The sequence below is a fragment of the Pleurodeles waltl genome, chromosome 1_2 (assembly GCF_031143425.1).
Source record: "Pleurodeles waltl isolate 20211129_DDA chromosome 1_2, aPleWal1.hap1.20221129, whole genome shotgun sequence".
Classification (NCBI taxonomy): domain Eukaryota; kingdom Metazoa; phylum Chordata; class Amphibia; order Caudata; family Salamandridae; genus Pleurodeles; species Pleurodeles waltl.
Window position 1 is genome coordinate 330,942,914 of NC_090437.1, and position 21,599 is coordinate 330,964,512.

At 45.0% G+C, this 21,599-nt stretch overlaps 1 protein-coding gene across 1 annotated transcript in view; it reads right to left on the reverse strand.

Annotated features, from left to right (window-relative positions):
* Positions 1-21,599, reverse strand: part of FOCAD (focadhesin) — a 1,081,710-nt gene that overhangs the window by 754,139 nt on the left and 305,972 nt on the right. Inside the window, exon 12 of the mRNA XM_069239095.1 lies at positions 13,641-13,745. Within this exon, the coding sequence (XP_069095196.1) occupies positions 13,641-13,745 (105 nt within the window). The remainder of the gene's footprint in view (positions 1-13,640; positions 13,746-21,599) is intronic.

A 21,599-nucleotide genomic window follows, 5' to 3' on the forward strand; every position in this document is an offset into this window, starting at 1 on the left:
CCATGATGCCACCACAATCATCGAATTATAAATAGATTAAAAATGGACAAAAGTCAACCTACTAGGTGACCCCAATCAGTGTCAATACTATTAACAACCAAATACAAAACCGAAAGTGACAGAAAAGTGAACCAATGGACACAATGTCCTCATGCAAATTAATAGTAATCAATTCCAAAAGAGGGACGTTGTGAATGGTACCACAAGAGTTTTGTATTTGGTTGTTAAAGTCCTTCATAGAACGAAACACGTGTCGGCTGAATTTGGTTGAACATCAAGATAAATTATTTTATTGGATGGAAAAGATAAAGGCCTTAACGACTGGGACTCTGAACAATAAAGAGTGTTTTCCATTCTGTAGGTATGCTGCCACTGCTGCCAAATGTAAACAAATTGAAGTTTTTGACTAGACCTGAGCATTGTAAATGATGGGGATAACAATGTCCTGTACCGCATGCTTAAATGGGCCAATATGCTTGGATAGGCAGTAATAAACTCAATCCACTTTGCTGCATTGTAGGCTTGAATGGTTGGATGCTGAGGTTCTTTGAGTATGGACATGCACTCAGATGGTAAATTGAGATACCCAAATTCTAGGAGCTTAGAAGCCAAATCGCTAGGTTAAGCTGCTTGAGGTTGGGATGCTTGACTGTGCCCTCGTGCTGAGTGAGGAAGTCTGGCCTGATGGGGAGGTTTTTGTATGGGACTACTGACAACTAGAGGAGGGTTGTGAAACACTGCTGTCTGGCTCACATGGGAGCCACCAGGTTGAGGGTGAGAGAGGTCTACCATAGTCTCCTGACTAGGTGTGGAAGGGGTAGGAGAGGGGGGGAAAGCATAGGCAAATATCCATGACCAGTTCACCCATAGATAATTTCTTATGAATCGTGTGTGCGGGAGCCTGGATGAGATGCTTGGACATTTGGAGTCTCCAGCAGCTGCAAAGAGATCTGGATAGGGAAACCCCCAATGTTGAAAATACGACAGCAGGACTTGGGGGTGGAGTTCCCAAATAATGTACCTGATGCTGAATCCTGCTGAGCAGCTCTACAAAGTTCTTGTCCACTCCCATAAGGTACTCTGCTATCAGGGAAACTCAGTTGTGGAAAGCCCAACAACAAATGCTCTGCTCTAGTTTCGAGAGCTGGGTAGAGTGTGTGCCCCCTGTTGCTGTGGGTAATACATGGCATACAAGTTGTCTGTTTTGATCAGGACTGTTTCGTTATGTACACTGCAGTAAAAAGCCTTGAGAGCCAACTGAGCAGTCAGCTACTCCTGTTGGTTCATAAGAAAGGAATTCTTAAGGGGCACCCACAGGCCCTAAAAAGTCATATCCAGAAGATTTCCCACCCAAGCCCACGAGGGAGGCACCCATGGTAATGGTCGCCTGTGGTATTGGGTCTAAAAAGGGTCTTCCCTGCAACAGAGTGTTGCTATTTCACTACTGCAGAGAGTGATGAGTACTGGCCCAGATCAACACTAGATCCTCCCATAGACTGTCTGCTTTTACCATTGAGCTGACAAGCACAATTGGAGCAGGCACCTGTGTAGCCTGGCGTGGGGAACAGTGGCTATGAAGTAGACCATCATACCAAGTAGGCACATCACTGTTCTCACTATTGATGATTTGGCTGAAGAAGAAGCAGCAACAACTGGAAGGCTTGAACCCACTCAGTGCTGGGACAAGCTCTGCCAGTGACTGTGTTTAGGACTGCTCCTAGGAATGGTAGTACATGGATGGATTAGAGGTGGGACTTTGCCACACTGATGGTGTAACCCATATTGTGGAGAAGATCTAAGGTGGTCTGAGTGTGGGTTAAGCATTCCTGATTGCTTGAATTCTACATCAGCTAGTCATCAAGATAAAGAAAAACGTGGATGCTGCTCCTCTATAAATGAGCAACAACCTCCGCAAGGCATTTGGTGAAGACTCTGGGACCTGTGGTATTCCCAAAGGGTAGAACCTTGAATTGAAAATGCTGTCCACTTATCACAAACCTGAGGTAGCAGCGACAAGGTGGGTGGATAGGGATGTGGAAATAAGCGTCCTTTAAGTTGAGGGCAGACATGAAGCCATTTTCCTGCAACAGTGGGATGACGTCCTGGAGCGTAACCATGTAGACGTGCTATGACAGGAGGTACTTGTTAGGAGACCTGAGGTCTAGAATAGGCCTGAAGGACCCGTCTTTGTTGGGGATTAGGAAGGACAGCGAGTACACTGCTGTGCCATGTTGGTGTGGCGGCACAGGATCTATGGCCCCTGTGAGTACGAGTGCATCTACTTCCTCGTGTAGAAGGTACTGGTGATCTGTTGGAAAAGTGAATTTATAAAAACGGAATGTTTGGCAATGGTTCAGTGAGTTTGAAGCAGTAACCCTGCTCGACAATGGACAAGACCCATTGGTGGGAGGTAATGTGTTACCACTGCATGAGAAACCCCTGCAGACATTCTGTGAAAGGTGTACAGTGGTCAGTGTGAAGGGAGAAGGAGTCACTGCTTGGCGGGACAGCAACCTCAGGCACACCACCTCTGCCCCGGAACCATTACCCCTGTATGCACCCTTGGAAAAGCCCTGGGAAGCAGATTTTTCCCAACGCATTGTTCTTCTTACTTTCCTTGTCTGGCAGTAGGGCATCTCTTGTACATTATGTCTTGGTCCACCTGAGAGCAGTGTGTGTGGCTAAGGAGTCTAGAGAGTGCTAGCCTCTAATGTAAGGTGGATCCTAGGGGAAAGGCTTATACTTTTGTCAACGCCTCTATTGTAAGGTGGATCCTAGGGGAAAGGCTTATACTTTTTGTCAACCCTCAATGTGACTACACTAACCTTGACAGGGTCCTTAAAGATCTCAAGGGAGGGCTTTAACATCCCTTTCAGCGTGGCCAAAAATTCTGTGAAAAAGTCTGTGTACTGCTGGGTGTGTGAAAGCGTTTTCACAAGAAAATCCTCCTCCTCTGCCAACGTGGATCGTCTACCTTATGAAAGATGGCTGGCCTATCAATGAGTTTGTGATAGGAGGTAGTGTCATCTGGAGGGGAAGATTTGGTGGGGTACAAGTCCAGGGTTGTTATCCCCTGGGGGTAAAAACCCCATAACCATCCCAAGGATCATCACACTGCTCCATGTCATGTGGCGTTTCATAGGGGTCCCAAGGGGATAAGGGGCCACCCTCCCCATACGAAGAATATAGTGACCCATCAAGTGAGGATGATGGAGTTAGATGTTGTGGTGGGGGATCTTAGGTAGAGGGGTATGAACGTTCGGTGGAGGAGTGGGGGCCTTAGGTGGGGTAGCAGAGACATTAGGAAGGTGAGTAGGGGACTTAGAAGGACAGGCTGGTGGAGGAGGAAGAGCTGACTCAGGGGCTAGGGCACTAGTAGCCCTGTCACAGAGTTTCTTATGTTGGAAGGTAGTGGCGGCTCAAAAGCAAGCTGCTCCTCAAAGGTGAGCTTCCCTTTTCAAGGAAGATGGTCCTGCTGTTTGGATGGTGGCCTGGCACAGACTGTCCCATCAGGACGTGAATGAAAACTCTTTTCTGTCGACTGTCCAACTCCTCTTCTGGATGTTGAAGGATAAGGTTGTCAAAGTCCTCAGAGCCTGTCGTTGGAATGGGCCGTTGGAAGCCCTCTTGTCGCAAAATACTGTTTTAGCTTCAAAGATGGTCTTGTCACAGAATGATGGTTTGGCTCCTAAGAGCTGGTCGACGCGACAAAGAAGAACCTGCTGGTGTCAAAGGCATTGCCGGCGCACAGTAAGGCCGAGGCCTATGCAGCCGTCTCGGGGTCGCACCAGCCTCCGAGGCCTCATGTTGGAGCCAACCATGGCTGTAAAGCAGTGGTGGCCCGGAAAGCTGCTGGCCTAGGGGTGGGCCAGATAGGCACTTTCTGCTCCTGCCACCCTGTCCATGGTGTTCCCAAGATCCTCTCTTAAGAGCGTCACATCCACCTCAACTTCGTCTATTTTGGCCTCCTGTCATGGTGCTTGTATGGCCTGAAGGACCTCTGCAGCATCTGGTGGGGGCAGAGCAGCGTGGTGTTGTTTCATCCTTTCCCGCTGGTTTACTTGTCACTGCTGAGTGGGGCATTGATTTTCTTTTTATTTTGCCTGTGCCTGATTTGGTGTGGACCTGACTCTTCCCCATCATGTGACGCCTAGGTATAGGTAGTAAAGCTGTCATGTCCTCCCTTCAGCATGTTGGTACAATGATGGTCCCTCTATACCAAGGGGGCATCTCCCAGGTGTCGCAATCAACATATTTGTGGCACCCCAACACCACCCAAGGGGGTGTAGTCCACAACCAATGGTCTGTTGTGGCCCCCACCTGATCTGTCACTTCTGTTGTATGCCGCTGTCCCTCCAGTGGATTCTCACAGCTTTTGGTCACAAGACAACAGTGGTCCCTTCCCAGGATTACAATGGCTGTCCGGGAGACACTAACACGCAAGCTTAGAGGCCACATAAGCAGCCAGGCCTCCGGTTCTGTCCCTCTCAGTGGGTCTCCTGTGGCTTTAGGTGGGAGGTCTGCAGTGGCTGCTTAGAGTCGCCAAGAGGGGTGGCTGGCCCAATCGCAAGCCCCCCAACCCCCTCCCAAAGTCCTCCACAGCATTATCCCTCCCACATCTGCAGGGGGGAGGCCAGTTGACAACTCTCTTCCTCGAAGTCCTGAAAGACATCCAGTGGACTTTTGTATCCTATGGTAACATGGTTGAGGGTGTTGTGTTGGGTTGGGTTTCATCTCTCAGCCACCTCTTTGGTGTTACGTCTGGTTGACTGCCACATGAAAATAAAAGCCTTCTGATCTACCAAACACAGTTAGTTATGATTCTGGATGTCTGCCAGGACATGAGCAAGAGCTAGCATCTTGAACTGCAGAAGGGGAAGAAACTAATTTTGAATTAGATCTAGGCTGGGGCATAGTCCACTACTCTTTTTCCACTGAAGATATTAGTAAGAGTCATCTCCCTAACCCCTTGTTTCTGATGGAACAGAAGGTTCCACAGCTTTCAAAAGAAGAAAACTGATGATCTACTGTTAGAAATGAGGTCTCTAGTTGGCAGTCAGTATGCACCCTGTCCAAGTAGGGACCTTCACTCTAGTCAGGATAAGGAAGATACCCGATCAGATAACCCCTGCTCACCCCATTGGTAGCTTGGCACGAGCAGTCAGGCTTATTTCAGAAGCAATGTGTAAAACATTTGCACATAACACACAGTACCACAGTGAAAGCACTACAAAAGGACACCACACCAGTTTTAGAAACATAGCCAATATTTATCGATATAAAACAAGACCAAATATGATAGAAATCCAACTTACAGTAATAAAAATATGAATTCTGCAAGATTTACTAAAAAATACAGTTCCTTGAAGCAGATAGCTCCACCTGGATCTATCATGGTGTTGTGATCAACAAAAACACCAGTTCAGGCCGGCTGCAGCGTCGCGGGCCAGCTACGGTGTCGGGAAGACGCGCAAACAGTACCTTTGGGATCGCAGGGCATAGTGGCCCTCGCAATGAGTTACGGAGAGCGGCGTCGCTGGCGTCAGTTCCGGAGTCAGTGTAGGAGTTGTCGGGACCTTGAAGTCTAACTCCGGGCTGATGAAGTCAGGAGCATTGGTGTGGATGGCGTCAGAGCTGTGGTGCGAAGCGGAACAATGCGACATGTCACGGTGCAGGCAGCGGCTCGGTGATGGCGCCAAGCGGTGTCGGTGGGACCAGGGCTGCAGTGTGAAGCGGGCGGTGTGATGTGCGGTGTCACCAGGTCACGGTGCAGGCAGCGGTGTCATTGTTGCTGAAGTTCTGTCGTTGGTAGGCCCAAGCCAGTAGTGGGGGCGGGAAGGTGCTTCATGACCCTTACGAGCAGTGTCCACAGGCCACGGTGCAGGCAGGGATACCTAGTAACAACACTAGGTTGATGGTGCTGGCGTCGGTAGTCTGGGGCTGCGGTGCGGGACAGGATGGTGCTTTGTGCTCCTCACGAGCGGTGTCCACAGGCCACAGTGCAGGGTGCGGCGTCAGTGTCAGCAGGAGTGGGGGCGATGCACAGGCTGTAGTGTGAGCAGGCAATGCGGGAGTGCAGGGTCCATAGGTCGCGGTGCGAGCAGCGGCTTGGTGAAGTCGTCCGATGACTGCGTCGGTGAGACTAGGGTTGTGGTGCGAAGCGGAGCAGTGCTGCTCCGTGCGGCTTCGTCAGGTCATGGTGCAGGCCAGTGGCAGCGTCGCAGTGGTTTCTCCTCTTGAACAGCACAGAACACACAGTTCCCAGTGCTGCAGGTCGAGGAAACTGAAGTCTTTGGTGTCCCTAAGACTTCCAACAGGAGGCAAGCTCTACTCCAAGCCCTTGGAGAACTTTCTCAGCAGGGCACACAGCAAAGTTCATCCTCTGCACTCTTTTCAGAAGCAGCAACTGCAGGCCAGTCCAGCAAAGCAACACAGCAAAGGGACAGTACTCCTCCTCCAGCTCTTCAGCTCTTCTCCTGGGCAGAGGTTCCTCTTGATTCCAGAAAGATTCTAAAAGTCTGGAGTTTTGGGTCCAATACTTATATCTCTTTCTGCCTTTGAAGTTGGCAAACTTCAAAGCAAAGTCTCAAGTGTTTGCAAGATCCTTCCTTGTCCAAGCCAGGCCCCAAACACATACCTGGGTGCTGGAGACTGCACTGTGTGAGGGCAGGCACAGTCCTTTCAGGTGCAGGCGACCACTCATCCCTCCACTCTAGCTCAGATGCTCATCAGGATATGCAGGCTACACCCCAGCTCCCTTTGTGTCACTGTCCAGAGAAGAGGTGTAAACAGCCCAACTGTCAAACTGACCCAAGGAAATACCTACCTTTCTAAAAGTGGCATTTTCAAACTCACAATCCAAAAACTGACTTCACTAAAAGATTAATTTTTAAGTTGTGAGTTCAGAGATCCTAAACTCCACATTCTATCTGCTCTCAAAGGGAAGTTGCACTTTAAAGTTACTTAATGTTAACCTGTGAGAGAGCTAGGCCTTGCAACGGTGAAACACGAATTTGGCAGTATTTCACTGTTAGGACATGTAGAACACACCAGTACATGTCCTACCTTTTAAATACACTGCACCCTGCCTATGGGGCTACCTAGGGCCTACCTTATGGGTGCCTTACATGTATCAAAAGGGAAGTTTTGGGCATGGCAAGTACCCACTTGCCATGCCAAAACCTTCCTTTTTGATACATGTAAGGCACCCATAAGGTAGGCCCTAGGTATGCCAGGTCGAATTGTCATTTTAAAACTGCACACACATACACTGCAGTGGCAGGTCTGGGACATGTTTACAGGGCTGCTTATGTGGGTGGCACAATCAGTGCTGCTGGCCCACTAGTAGCATTTGACTTACAGGCCCTGGGCACCTCTAGTGCACTTTACTAGGGAATTACCAGTAAATCAACTATGCCAATCATGGACAAACCAATCAACAGTACAATTTACATAGGGAGCACTTGCACTTTAGTACCTATCAGCAATGGTAAAGTGTGCAGAGACAATAAACCAGCAAAAACAGAGTCCAGTAAACCAAAAAACAGGAGGTCAGAAGGAAAGAAAAAGACAAGGGAGACACGCCAAAAAGCTGCCAGGTCTAACATCTACTAAAAATGTAGTTAGGATATCAACAGGAACAGAAGAGGCCAGGGTTAGGGCTGTTGTGTAAGCACAACCTTTCTTCACCTTTGAAGGAATCGCAAATCTGTGACTTCTTTTGGCTCCAGTGATAGTGGGCAAAATGCTTAAGCCTACTGGATCACAGCAGGTCTCACGAGGAGGCACTAAGGAGGACTGAAAGTCCCCAGGAAAATCAGAAGCACTCCTCAGCCTCTGTTAAAACTGGGAGAAGAGGCTTGCCACTCCAAATGCATGTCTGCTTTGAGTATTGCCTGGGACCTATGAAGGGGGAGGCTTGAGCCAGTGCTTTGTAACAAAAGTATGCTCTAGCCTTAGAAGAATGAGAAACCTTTGCCAGATGGAAGAAAGGAAGTGGTTATCTAACTCTCTCTGGATAGCATTCAGTGATTTAGCTGTGAACATGCCAGTATTATAATCTTGCAGCATCTGATCAGGTGAGGGATTGAACAGGTCCTTGTCATCAAAAGAGAGGTCACTGACTTTCTGATGGCACTCTAAATAAAACAGAACATTTTATCCTGATTGACAGAATATGGGCAGACCACATTATATGGTCCTGGTGGATTTATTGATTCGATCTCAAGGCAGCAACAGCCCATTTCAGAGGGCCAAGGGGCACGTAACCGTTACCAGCCCAACTAGGGAGGGTGGGGGTGTGTGTTGGGTGGGGGGAGTTGATGCCTTTACTCTTGATGCCCTGGGGCGTTGTGCAATTGATTCTGAGCAGCTGGGCAAAGTACCCGCTTGAGCACTTTATTCTCAGGGTTAGTGTGGTCCGAGTAGTACAAGTCTCCCTCTTTGGAGGGGAGGGAGATTTTGGGAGGGGGAATGATTTTGGGGTATGGAAGGTGTGGACACAGGAGATTGAACACAGGCTCACAGCTCAAAATGCATGCAGCAGCAATAAAACATTGTCCAAATGCTCACTTTTGAGAAAAAAGGGAAGTATTTTATTTCTACTGTTACAAACACAATGAAAAGGTATGATATTCACCAACAGCTACACAGGGCTCTAGTGTTTCGTTAGGTGGGTTCCACATCTTCCTCACTTCTAGTCATAGTGGTTATGTCCTACTTATTACATGCAACATCCAGGGTAAGCTCCACTGGTGGTCAGAATTTCAAGAGTCCATTGCGACTATTTTTTTAAAATCAACAGTGTTCAAGTGCTGCAGGGCTAATTAGCAGCAAACTCCCCTGGGGCCAACCTGCCCGAAATCTTACCCACATCTCGCAGGATCGGAGCAACCAGCGATCTAGAGTGCGCCTGTTTCAAGGATGCTGGAGCGACAACAGCTGATTCAGGTGACTTCCGTACACTCGGCCAAAGCGGGATGCATTAGGCTTTCGGAGAGTCCACACAGGCAGTTACCCTTCCTTAGCAATCGAAGGTTCTCTGTAGCTCCTCTTTGCAGAGTAAGACTCTGGTCTCTCCCACGATGGGAGGGTGATGACACAAAGCTCCTGATGTGAATCCTTCACCCCAGGCAGGTGCGCAGGTTCCCACAGTGGCCACACTCCTCTCAGCGATGACTTTGACCAGTTCATACAACTGCTTGTCCCGATGACCCCTTATGGAATATGGGGTCAAAGTATCCTTGCACTACACAGACACCACAGGATTGTGGTCCATTACTACACACAGGCTATGAACATTAACGCACAGCTATCTTCCCACAGCAGCCTCTCCCGGCAAGTGGTCGCCGCTCGCACTGGGCACGGGCACCCAATTGGTGCAGCAATGCATAAGGCTCAGTTCACAGCAGTCCTCCTCTGGCATACGATTGCCGACTTCTTTCTACACATAAGCAAAAACCCGATCGGTGCAGCAGCCGTTTCCTCCCATCTCGCAAAGGGAGCCCACTCGACTGGGCTTCCCACAGGACCAATGCTTTCCTCTTCCTTGCAGAGCTCACTTGTCTTGGCAATCAGGCAGGTGCTCTAGGATCCAAGGCAGGTGGTCTTCGATTCCCTGTGCGACATCTCCTCGTCCAACAGGGAGACTAGCAGGCCTTGGCCATAGTTATGGTCACAGGCAGAAGTCTTACAGAGCTTCCACTTCTCATATAGCCCATCTGGATGCTTGGTAGATTACAATTTTTAGGGTTTCATTCTCCCCTTCTAGTCCATTTCAAGATACTAAGGCGGTCATTCTGACCGCGGCGGGCGGCGGTCGCCGCCATTTGGCCGCTCCGCGGTCAAAAGACCGCAGAGGCCATTCTGGCTTTCCCGCTGGGCCGGCGGGCGCCCGCCAAAGGAGCGCCCGCCGGCCCAGCGGGAAAGGCCCTGCAACATTGAAGCCGGCTCTGAATGGAGCCGGCGGTGTTTTAGGGGTGCGACGGGTGCAGTTGCACCCGTCGCGATTTTCACTGTCTGCAATGCAGACAGTGAAAATCTTGCTGGGGCCCTGTTAGGGGGCCCCTGCACTGCCCATGCCAGTGGCATGGGTAGTGCAGGGGCCCCCAGGGGCCCCACGACACCCGTTCCCGCCATCCTGTTCCTGGCGGTAAAAACCGCCAGAAACAGGGTGGCGGGAAGGGGGTCGTAATCTCCATAGCGGGGCTGCTTGCAGCGCCGCCATGGAGATTCAGCCCAGCCAGGGGTATTCCGGCGGGAAACCGCCTGTTCCCCTTTTCTGACCGTGGCTTTACCGCCGCGGTCAGAATGGGCAATGAAGCACCGCCAGCCTGTTGGCGGTGCTTCCGTTGCCCCCGGCCCTGGCGGTCTTGGACCGCCAGGGTCGGAATGAGGCCCTAAATGTTATTTAGAGTTTGTGTCTTTGAAGTTTATGTGCCCACTCCTCAGCTCTTTTCTTTCTCTTGAAAGCAGTTTGTCTCAGCAAGAGCAACTTCAAAGCTGATAGCCCCACAACACAGGCCATGGAATGACTGATGTTCACACTTGGATCACAGCCCAGGGCTCCCAGCCCTATTCTTTATGATTCGCTTATTAGCCCCATCTCCTTCCTGGGATGTGCACCCAGGACCCTTCCTTATGACCTCTCACTGAATCAAAGAGCATCCTTTGAAGTGAACAGGGGAAGTCTGACTCTCCCCTCTCCAGTGTGTGTCCCACCCAGCTTACGGGAACGCAGTAATATACAAATCTGTACGGGGGGATTTCTCTACCTCCTCGCCATGTTTCACCATGAAGGCCTGGAGCTTCCAGAAGGGAACCCAGGACACTCCATGTATTGTGCCATCCACAGGCACACATACACTCGGTGCATGTATACAACCTACACACACTGCACAGCACTGTATCCTTCATATACAGTACTACTCATAGGCACATATACATTTAACATGCATGCACTGCACATTACAGTATCTTTCATATATCGTACCACACACAGGCACACATAAATCTAAGCACATACATTTACAATTAATGCACTGCACAACACTACGTTCTCCATGTATTGTATGACTCGGGCACACATACATCCAGTGCATGCAATCACAATGCTCACACTGCTCAATACTGAATTCTCCCTGAAGTACCATTGCCAGGCCCACACACACCCAGAGTACCTACTTGTGCACTGTGCAGCACTCTACACTAAACTTATGTGAGTTAAGTACTCAGCAGCAGAACTTTAAAAATGAATGAGCCTGTACGCCTCAATCCAGTAGCAGATTAAAAAGGACCTGTGTTCACTCCTAATGATCACTACATGGCATGCTATCACCACCACACCTGTGCTGCTTAACTGCTTGTGAAAGCAGTAGCCTTCCACTACTATGAGGGTAGAACTATGGCTATCCCTCCCTATCCAACAAAACAGCAGTCCATGAGACAGTCCAACATAATGGTGCACAAGCATGATCCACATTTGCCTATGACAAATGAAAGCATTAGTGATCCAGACATCAGTACAGTTGGGCACTCATGGCAGGGATGCACTTGCATTACCATGTGGAGGACTTTTCTGACCCAAAGGTTTTTGTTCAACCACCAAGTTCAATACATTATGCTACTGCAGGATATAATTTGGAAGCAAGGTAGAGTATTGATCAAACTTATGTCTCTGATGCTTTGTAGCTGGCCATATTAGCAATGGATTGTGTGAGGGAGAGACCCATACCCAACCATTTGATATGTTTTCTTCCTTTATATCTAAAGACATTTGACCTCCTTGCCCTTGTGTGGAATACAACAACTCCAAACTGCGCTTGGTGGTTCTCAAAGACCAAGACTGGGCTGTCTTTCAGAGCAAAATACCTAAACGCAGGAGATATTGAGACTGCTGTGTTGGGGAAACACACTTTTTCAGATACATTGAGCCTTCTTGAAGACTTGTGGCTCAAACACTACAACAGGCATCAGTAGAGATGCTGTTACCGGCATCAAAGCATAAATGCCCTCCATCGCCATTGTGTTGAAATCCTGTGCCAAAAAAGCATGGTAGCACCTGGAAAGGCAGACTTTCCATGAACTTTCACACCCATTTCTGGTTCAGTAATTTGATCACCTACAGCTGCCCCCTTGTGTGTAGGGGCAGTGGAGAATAGATTCATGTGAATTACTGCCCAGTCCGAACAACCTGAGCTGGAGAGGATCCAGGGCCAGTAGTTTCACTAGAACAGCAATGTCAGTAGAGAGAGGAGTATTGGAGCCTATGGCTGGTCTTCAGGTTCACAGAGCTATAAAGAGTTTTGGGGCAGTACCAAGGTTTCTAAGAACTGCAAATGGTCAGTAGGTACCGCACCAGCACTGGTGTCTGACTGAGTGTAGCAATATCTCTAGCCGCCAGTTTTGCACTTAGCAACAACAGGGTGATGAGTGGAATGCTTGATTTCACCTCAGTCACTGGCAATCACTGGGGCCACCTTCCATTGCTATAACCTTACTTGGGGTTCGTCAGCAGAATGCAGCTTGAGTCCGACGGCACATTAAGCACGGGACGCACATCTGGGCACACCCACCACACTTAGGGTGTAAACTGCAACAACAAGGTGAAAGGTGATGGCTAGAATGACTGAATTCAGCTCAGCCACTGGCAATCTCTTGGCCGCATTCCAATCCATTGTTTTTCACCTGCCAGTCCACTTTAGACAAAGACCCACCTTATGCAAATCATTAACGATTCTGCACCTCATGGGAACAATCCCTCCCAAACTGCCAGGCAATGGCCCTCCCTGAAAGGACCACAAGTAACTCCAGACTGTATTTGCCCTACATGTGGCTTGTCAGTACAATGTAGTAATTTCCAGTGGCTGAGATTAATTCAAGCATTCAACCATCAGTTTTTGTACACTTTAGTGCGATGAACTAGGTGTTACTGGGATGGCCAGACGTTGGTCCCGGTGCTTGCCATAATCCTGCTATTGTTTTTTCAGTATGTGCAGCAAAGAAACTGCCTGCTAGTTGTGTAGACAGTAGGGCCCTAACGCAGCTCTAGGCAAGAGGCAGATCTTCATCTATGGTGTTGCCACCATCACTGCAACTGCTTCAAACTTAATTGCCTGGGCAGAACGGACTATTTCCATAGCACCCTAAACCAACCAGGAACAAAGCACATTTTCTGAACTGAAGCTCCATTTTCTCACCCACCAAAAGTGCCTGCTTGTAGCACTGATTGAATATGCAGGTGCTATGCAACAGAAATTCATAGAAAACTAGCCTGGTGTGAATATAAAATAGACCCTCCTTTATGTGTGGCATTTAGTTATTTTTAGTAACCCAGGTACAGCTACAAGGCATGACCAAAGATGACTGTGATTTCACATAGCTTCATCTTAATCGTGATAACATTGCAATAGGGTAAAAAAGTGCAGTACATTTTAAGGTTGTGCTCCTTGGGCCCTGTATAACTTTTGGTAGCAGACCATTAAACACAGTAAAACAGAATACATTATGGATTACGAGGTGTACAATGAAAGTTTTGCCCACCTGCATTTGTGTGAGCCCTGCAGCCTATGCACAACGTCCATAAACTAAAATCATATTGAATTTGGTGCTAGTCTGGAAAGAGAGCAAGAACTTGCACTGACCTTATGGGTGCCCAGAGTCGGCAAAGTGTAGAGAATTTCATGGTACAGTACAGGTTGCAAGGGTCTTCCTAATTTGAACATCAAAACTGGAACTAGGTTTGGTACCTGGAATTACAACAAAATAAAACACAAAGTAACTTATCCCACAGCTTCAAACATAATCACGGCAAAAGAAAAACAGTTAGCACATGGTTACCAAGATCATAATAATAATTTTGAAGTCAACAAATAGACCAGCAGTCCACACTCTACTAGTGTATCTCCTAAGCTCATTTTTTCTTCCGACCACCTCAGATCTGCTTCTATTTGTAGTATGTTCACAGTAAGACCGGGATACCCTTCATTTAATGAGGATATTCCCATCCCTACAGTGTGCACAACTATGCATAATGTTTTCTCTTCTCTTCAGCATTTACATTTTTCCTACATTAGACATGATCAAATCACACTATTTGCCTCACTCGTATGCCACTGAAGCATAGTTATGTTTTGGTGTCACTCAGAACCTGAGATGCAATGTCTGAAAACAAATAGCATGTTGTTGAGGAATTTAAGGCTTAACAATGCCAAGGCATATAAACTTTAATACAATCAGATCAAGCAGAAAGCAGTTTCTCTCCTGATCTTACTTTATAGATCAGTGGTTTTTAACCTGTTGTTTGTGGAACCCCAGGAGTTTGAGGCACCCACTTCTGGGGAGTCAGTGACTGTTTGTAAAACCAATAAATAAATTAATAAAGTCCATAAAAAATAAACGTTTTAAATTGCTCTACAAATACGAAGGAATTTGAAATGTGAAGCTTAAAATTATATTGGCATTCTTATCTGGATTTGTGGGAGCAGCGCAAGTATAGCAAATGGGATCTAGTATGGACGTTTGGTGGTTTAATTGAAGCACCACTGTTATGTACCGACAAAAAACGAATGCATTAGGAATCCTAGAATCTAGCATATTGCTTCATCTTTTAGAAATAAAATTAAAGTTTGAAAAACTCAAACATTCCCAGTAAAATTTAAATGTCGATTTTCACATATTTTTGTTAATAAAATATTCCATAACGTATGTATTTCTTTCGGGTACACTTTGTCCCTGGTCTTGTGTACTGTTTTGATGTTCACATTTTAGAAATTTCCTAAGCCACATTCCCTGGTTTCCAGTAATGATTCAGTGTGGATCCACACAAGTCAAAAGTTTAAGAACCATTGCCATAGATGATAGATTCTTCATAGATCATACAATTAGGGTGGAAATAGTGGCGACAGTGATGATGCTAATAGCCTAGCCCGACACTGTTCAAGAGGAAAACTGCCATGATTTCAGACATTATGATCCCCTTTCCAGCAAAATGGTATTCTTATATTACAACAGATTTAGAAACGGAATGTCAATTTGGAAACATATTGTCTGGAAAACCTGAGAATTTCTTTTGCCGTAAAGAAGAGCTCTGCAGTAGATTACAAACCTAGAGTAATATACCCCAAAACTCAGAAAAAAATGGAATGCATTGGATAGTGTACACCCAGTGAAGGTAGTAAAATGATTTTCAGCTTTCTTAAATAAGTGTAATCTCCCTGGTGAGTCTAACTTCTCGTCATTTTTTATCAAAAACTTTTAATCAACTGTAAGATGGAGCAGTTTTTCCCGTTTTCTAAGGCTATTTGTTAGTGCACATGAAATACGGTCTAAGGGAGTCATATAATGAGGTAGATGTGAAATATCTTCTGTAAATAATCAACGTCTCACTTGACCACACTCCTGGTTCCAACATCCAATTTAGTGGTAGAAGACTGCTTAGCTTCTGATGGGGCAGCATAATCTGGCTCAGTAATTTCAAATGACCCACCAGCAGGCCATCCGTGAAAGGGCTTGAGAAGTTGAGACCTGCCTTAATGAAGGCAGCCATTTCGTTTCAAGTTGATAAAGTCTCAGAGAGCAAGGTTTTTGTCACTGATCAGATAGTCTCCATAATTAAAATTGTCTTAGAGGAGCACAGTGTGTTTATATACCTAATAAGCAAAGCTTCTGTAAGATTACTTGTCACACTCCTAGTTTTACAAGCAGGTCAGAAATCAATCTGTGGAATTCTGCCTTTTCCATCAAGTGTACTGGCTCCTGTCAATCCACTGCCTTTCCAAATTAGGACATGACCTGTAGGACAAATTACCTTTCCAAATGTCAAATATATATATATTTTTTAAAACAACTCTTTTTCTTAATTTTTCCAAAAACATACAGGAGGAGACTAATATAACTGTTGAGTGTCCAGAAAAGTGAAATGTAGTATCAAAATGGACTGTTTAACCATATGATGTAAAGAAAGAAAACTATTTACATTTTTAAATGCACAAGTAAAACACTTAATTACACAGGGATTTAATGTAATGTAAAGTTAGAATCTCATGTACAATACTTTAAACATGGTATGCATGTGCAGTTACAGCGTACAGGGAATAGGATTTGCAATGGTATCAATGGCAACACTTGTACATTAGAGAGGGCTTTGGTATTATTGGAACAGTAAACAAAGGTCAGAGTAGTTTCAACCAAACATTGTCATTCCTAATACATTAGCTTCACTGTCAATGTGTGCTGAAGCCTAAGCTTCAAGATTGATGAACCCTACCTAACCCGTGCAAGCAGAGCTGAACTCTCAGAAAAAGTGGGTGAGGATCTCTTTTGCTGGTTGTGGTGCACTGAGCTGTAATTACATTTCGGTATCTGATTTAAGTCTTTATTAACATTATTTTTAACCTACAGCTTCAACTAAAGGTACACAAACCTGTAATAATAGTGACGATTATATGTGCGCTGTGAGTAGACAAATAACACTATTATTTCGAAGTGCATTATAAATGTAAGTGTATGTTTAGAGTCTGCCTTTCATTATTCCGAATGCCACTGAACCAATTTATGAACGAAAGTATGTTTAATAAAAATGGGTGACATTAAAAAAAGAATTGCATGCCTGTAAAATAATGTATGTATTTTATGCAACTACTTTAATAATGAATAGTCTTTCTTGTTTTCAGTTTCCATTTGTTGCAAATTCTGCTGTTTTTTTCAATGCTTTTAAATGTTATGAAAAAGAGTACAAGTCAGTGGTTAGCAGTGTTTACCTGTTTTTCCTATGTACAAAATTACAACCATGGTGTTCTTCAAATGCATATTAAGTAAATTGCTTTTATTTCCTTCCTTCCTTATTCATTCATATTGCCAGTTATTGTATTGTATTGTATTGAGTTATTTGTAGAGCGCATTCCGGCAAAAGCTTCGAAGCGCTAGTCTAACCAGAGATACAGGAAAAAAAAGAACACAGACTACCCCAAAAATCTAATTCGCGAAAAGCCAGGTTTTAAGGCTTTTCCTAAAAGAGAAATGAGTAGTTATTTGACGAAGTGAAAGGGGCAGGCTATTCCAAAGCCTAGCCACTTCCACCGTAAAAGCCCGGTCTCCCTATCTGGCCTTATTACAACGAGGCACCTTGAGCACAAATTTGGAAGAGGATCTCAGGTGTCTCGATGGTTGATAAAAAGACAAAGTAGATTTCAAATAATCACATCCCTCCGACTGTAGTGCTTTGTGCGTGAGTCAGTGTTTTAAAAATAATTCTCTTCTTAATTGGAAGCCAGTGTAAAGATGATACACATCTATTGGCAGATATAGACTGAGGGAAATTCAAGGTTAAACGTGCTGCCGCATTCTGAATTGACTGCAAATTTATCTAAAGAAGATTTATTTGCATTGAGCAGCAGAAGAAGAAGAAGAAGTTTTATTCGGTATGAAAAAATTAATCCATTACAATACATAATCACCAAAACATTGTAAAAATACCAATAAAAACCATGTATAATAAAAGCACCCAACATATAAACAAGTACATATAATTATATATATATGGAAAATGTCACTTACCCAGTGTACATCTGTTCGTGTCATTAGTCGCTGCAGATTCACATGCTGTGCACATCCCGCCATCTGGTGTTGGGCTCGGAGTGTTACAAGTTGTTTTTCTTCGAAGAAGTCTTTTTGAGTCACGAGACCGAGGGACTCCTCCCATTTCGATTCCATTGCGCATGGGCGTCGACTCCATCTTAGATTGTTTTCCCCGCAGAGGGTGAGGTAGGAGTTGTGTATGCTACTAATAGTGCCCATGCAATGGAGTGAATGCGTATGTACATAATGAAGTTTAAAGTAATATATTTACAAATGTACAAATGTTTAAGATCTACTTCTAAACGGCTACAAGCTCCCGGGGAGGCGGGTGGGCGCATGTGAATCTGCAGCGACTAATGCCACGAACAGATGTACACTGGGTAAGTGACATTTTCCGTTCGATGGCATGTGTAGCTGCAGATACACATGCTGTGCATAGACTAGTAAGCAGTTATCTCCCCAAAAGCGGTGGTTCAGCCTGTAGGAGTTGAAGTAGTTTGAAATAATGTTCTTAGTACAGCTTGACCTACTGTTGCTTGTTGTGCAGTTAACACATCTACACAGTAGTGCTTGGTAAATGTATGAGGCGTAGACCATGTTGCTGCCTTACATATTTTGTTCATTGGAATATTTCCTAGAAAGGCCATGGTAGCACCTTTCTTTCTGGTTGAGTGGGCCTTTGGTGTAATAGGTAGTTCTCTTTTAGCTTTAAGATAGCAGGTTTGAATGCACTTAACTATCCATCTAGCAATGCCTTGTTTTGAAATTGGATTTCCTGTATGAGGTTTTTGAAAGGCGATAAATAGTTGTTTTGTCTTTCGAATTAGTTTTGTTCTGTCAATGTAGTACATTAGTGCTCTTTTGATGTCTAATGTATGTAGTGCTCTTTCAGCTACAGAATCTGGCTGTGGGAAGAACACTGGTAATTCTACCGTTTGATTCAAGTGGAACGGTGAGATTACTTTTGGTAAAAATTTAGGATTGGTCCGTAGAACAACTTTATTTTTGTGTATTTGAATAAATGGTTCTTGAATGGTAAATGCTTGAATTTCACTCACTCTTCTTAGAGATGTGATGGCAATAAAAAATGCAACTTTCCACGTTAAGTATTGCATTTCACAAGAGTGCATGGGCTCAAAAGGTGGACCCATGAGTCGTGTTAAGACAATGTTGAGGTTCCATGAAGGAACTGGTGGTGTTCTTGGTGGTATAATTCTCTGTAGGCCTTCCATAAACGCTTTTATGACTGGTATCTTAAATAATGAAGTTGAGTGCGTAATTTGCAGGTAAGCTGAAATTGCCGTAAGATGTATTTTAATGGAAGAGAAAGCTAGTTTAGATTTTTGCAAATGTAGTAAGTATCCTACTATCTCTTTTGCAGATGCGTGTAAAGGTTGAATTTGATTATTATGGCTGTAATAAACAAATCTTTTCCATTTATTTGCATAGCAGTGTCTAGTGGTAGGTTTTCTAGCTTGTTTTATGACCTCCATACATTCCTGTGTGAGGTCTAAGTGCCCGAATTCTAGGATTTCAGGAGCCAAATTGCTAGATTCAGCGATGCTGGATTTGGATGTCTGATCTGTTGTTTGTGTTGTGTTAACAGATCTGGTCTGTTTGGTAGTTTGACATGAGGTACTACTGAAAGGTCTAGTAGTGTTGTGTACCAAGGTTGCCTTGCCCATGTTGGTGCTATCAGTATGAGTTTGAGTTTGTTTTGACTCAACTTGTTTACTAGATATGGAAGAAGTGGGAGAGGGGGAAAAGTGTACGCAAATATCCCTGACCAGTTCATCCATAGTGCATTGCCCTGAGACTGATGTTGTGGGTACCTGGATGCGAAGTTTTGGCATTTTGAGTTTTCTTTTGTTGCAAATAGATCTATTTGTGGCGTTCCCCACATTCTGAAGTAAGTGTTCAGTATTTGGGGGTGAATTTCCCATTCGTGGATCTGTTGGTGATCCCGAGAGAGATTGTCTGCTAACTGATTCTGAATCCCTGGAATAAATTGTGCTATTAGGCGAATGTGGTTGTGAATCGCCCAATGCGATATTTTTTGTGTTAGGAGACACAACTGTGTCGAGTGTGTTCCTCCCTGTTTGTTTAGGTAATACATTGTTGTCATGTTGTCTGTTTTGACAAGAGTGTATTTGTGGGTTATTATGGGTTGAAATGCTTTCAGCGCTAGAAACACCGCTAACAGTTCTAAGTGGTTTATATGAAACTGTCTTTGCTGAATGTCCCATTGTCCTTGGATGCTGTGCTGATTGAGGTGTGCTCCCCACCCTGTCATGGATGCATCTGTCGTTATTACGTATTGTGGCACTGGGTCTTGAAAAGGCCGCCCTTGGTTTAAATTTATACTGTTCCACCATTAAAGCGAGATGTATGTTTGGCGGTCTATCAACACCAGATCTAGAAGTTGACCCTGTGCCTGTGACCACTGTGATGCTAGGAACTGTTGTAAGGGCCGCATGTGCAACCTTGCGTTTGGGACAATGGCTATGCATGAGGACATCATGCCTAGGAGTTTCATTACTAATTTGACCTGTATCTTTTGGTTTGGATACATGGCTTGTATTACATTGTGGAATGTTTGGACTCTTTGTGGACTTGGAGTGGCAATTCCTTTTACTGTGTTGATTGTTGCTCCTAGGTATTGCTGTGTTTGACACGGCAGAAGGTGTGACTTTGAGTAATTGATTGAGAAACCTAGTTTGTGTAGGGTTTCTATGACATAATTTGTGTGTTGTGAACACTGTATTTGCGTGTTGGTTTTGATTAACCAATCGTCTAGGTACGGGAACACATGTATTTGCTGCCTTCTGATATGTGCAGCTACTACTGCTAGACATTTTGTAAAAACTCTTGGCACAGTCGTTATTCCGAATGGGAACACTTTGAATTGGTAATGTATCCCTTGGAATACAAACCTTAGGTACTTTCTGTGTGAAGGATGTATTGGTATATGGAAATATGCATCCTTTAGATCCAGTGTTGTCATGTAGTCTTGTTGTTTGAGCAGTGGGATTACTTCTTGTAATGTAACCATGTGAAAGTGGTCTGATTTGATGTATGTATTTAATATTCTGAGATCTAGTATAGGTCTTAGAGTTTTGTCTTTTTTGGGTATCAGAAAGTACAGTGAGTAAACTCCTGTGTTTAGTTCTTGTTTTGGTACTAATTCTATTGCCTCTTTTTGGAGCAATGCTTGAACTTCTAATCCTAGAAGATTTATATGTTGTTTTGACATACTGTGTGTTTTCGGTGGGACTGTTGGAGGGAATTTGAGAAATTCTATGCAGTAACCATGCTGGATAATTTCTAGTACCCAAGTATCTGTTGTTATCTCCTCCCAATGTTTGTAGAATTGGCTTAGTCTTCCCCCCACAGGTGTTATGTAATGGGGATGTGTGACTTGTAAGTCACTGCTTATTTTGAGGACTTTTGGGGCTTTGGAATTTTCCTCTATTTTTTTGGAATTGTCCCCCTCTATATTGCCCACGAAAACTTCCCCGCTGATATTGGCTTTGGTAAGTGGGCCTTGTTTGTGATGTTGTGGTTTCTGTAGGTTGTCCTCAAAACCCTCCCCTAAAAGGTGTTTTGCGAAATGTGCCTCTGCTCTGCGGGGAGTAGAGTGCGCCCATGGCTTTTGCTGTATCAGTGTCTTTCTTGAGTTTATCAAAAGCAGTGTCGACTTCCGGCCCAAACAACTGCTGTTCATTAAATGGCATATTTAGCACGGCTTGAAACCTGACGTGCGCAGCCATGCATGCCTTCTTATTCTTATTGCAGTATTTACTGTCCTTGCAGCCGTATCTGCTGCATCCATTGAAGACTGTATCTGATTATTAGAGATACTTTGTCCTTCTTCCACCACTTGTTGTGCTCTTTTTTGGAACTCTTTGGGTAAGTGTTCTATCAAATGTTGCATCTCATCCCAGTGAGCTCTATCATATCTTGCCAAAAGTGCTTGTGAATTGGCAATGCGCCATTGGTTTGCTGCTTGTGCTGCAACCCTTTTG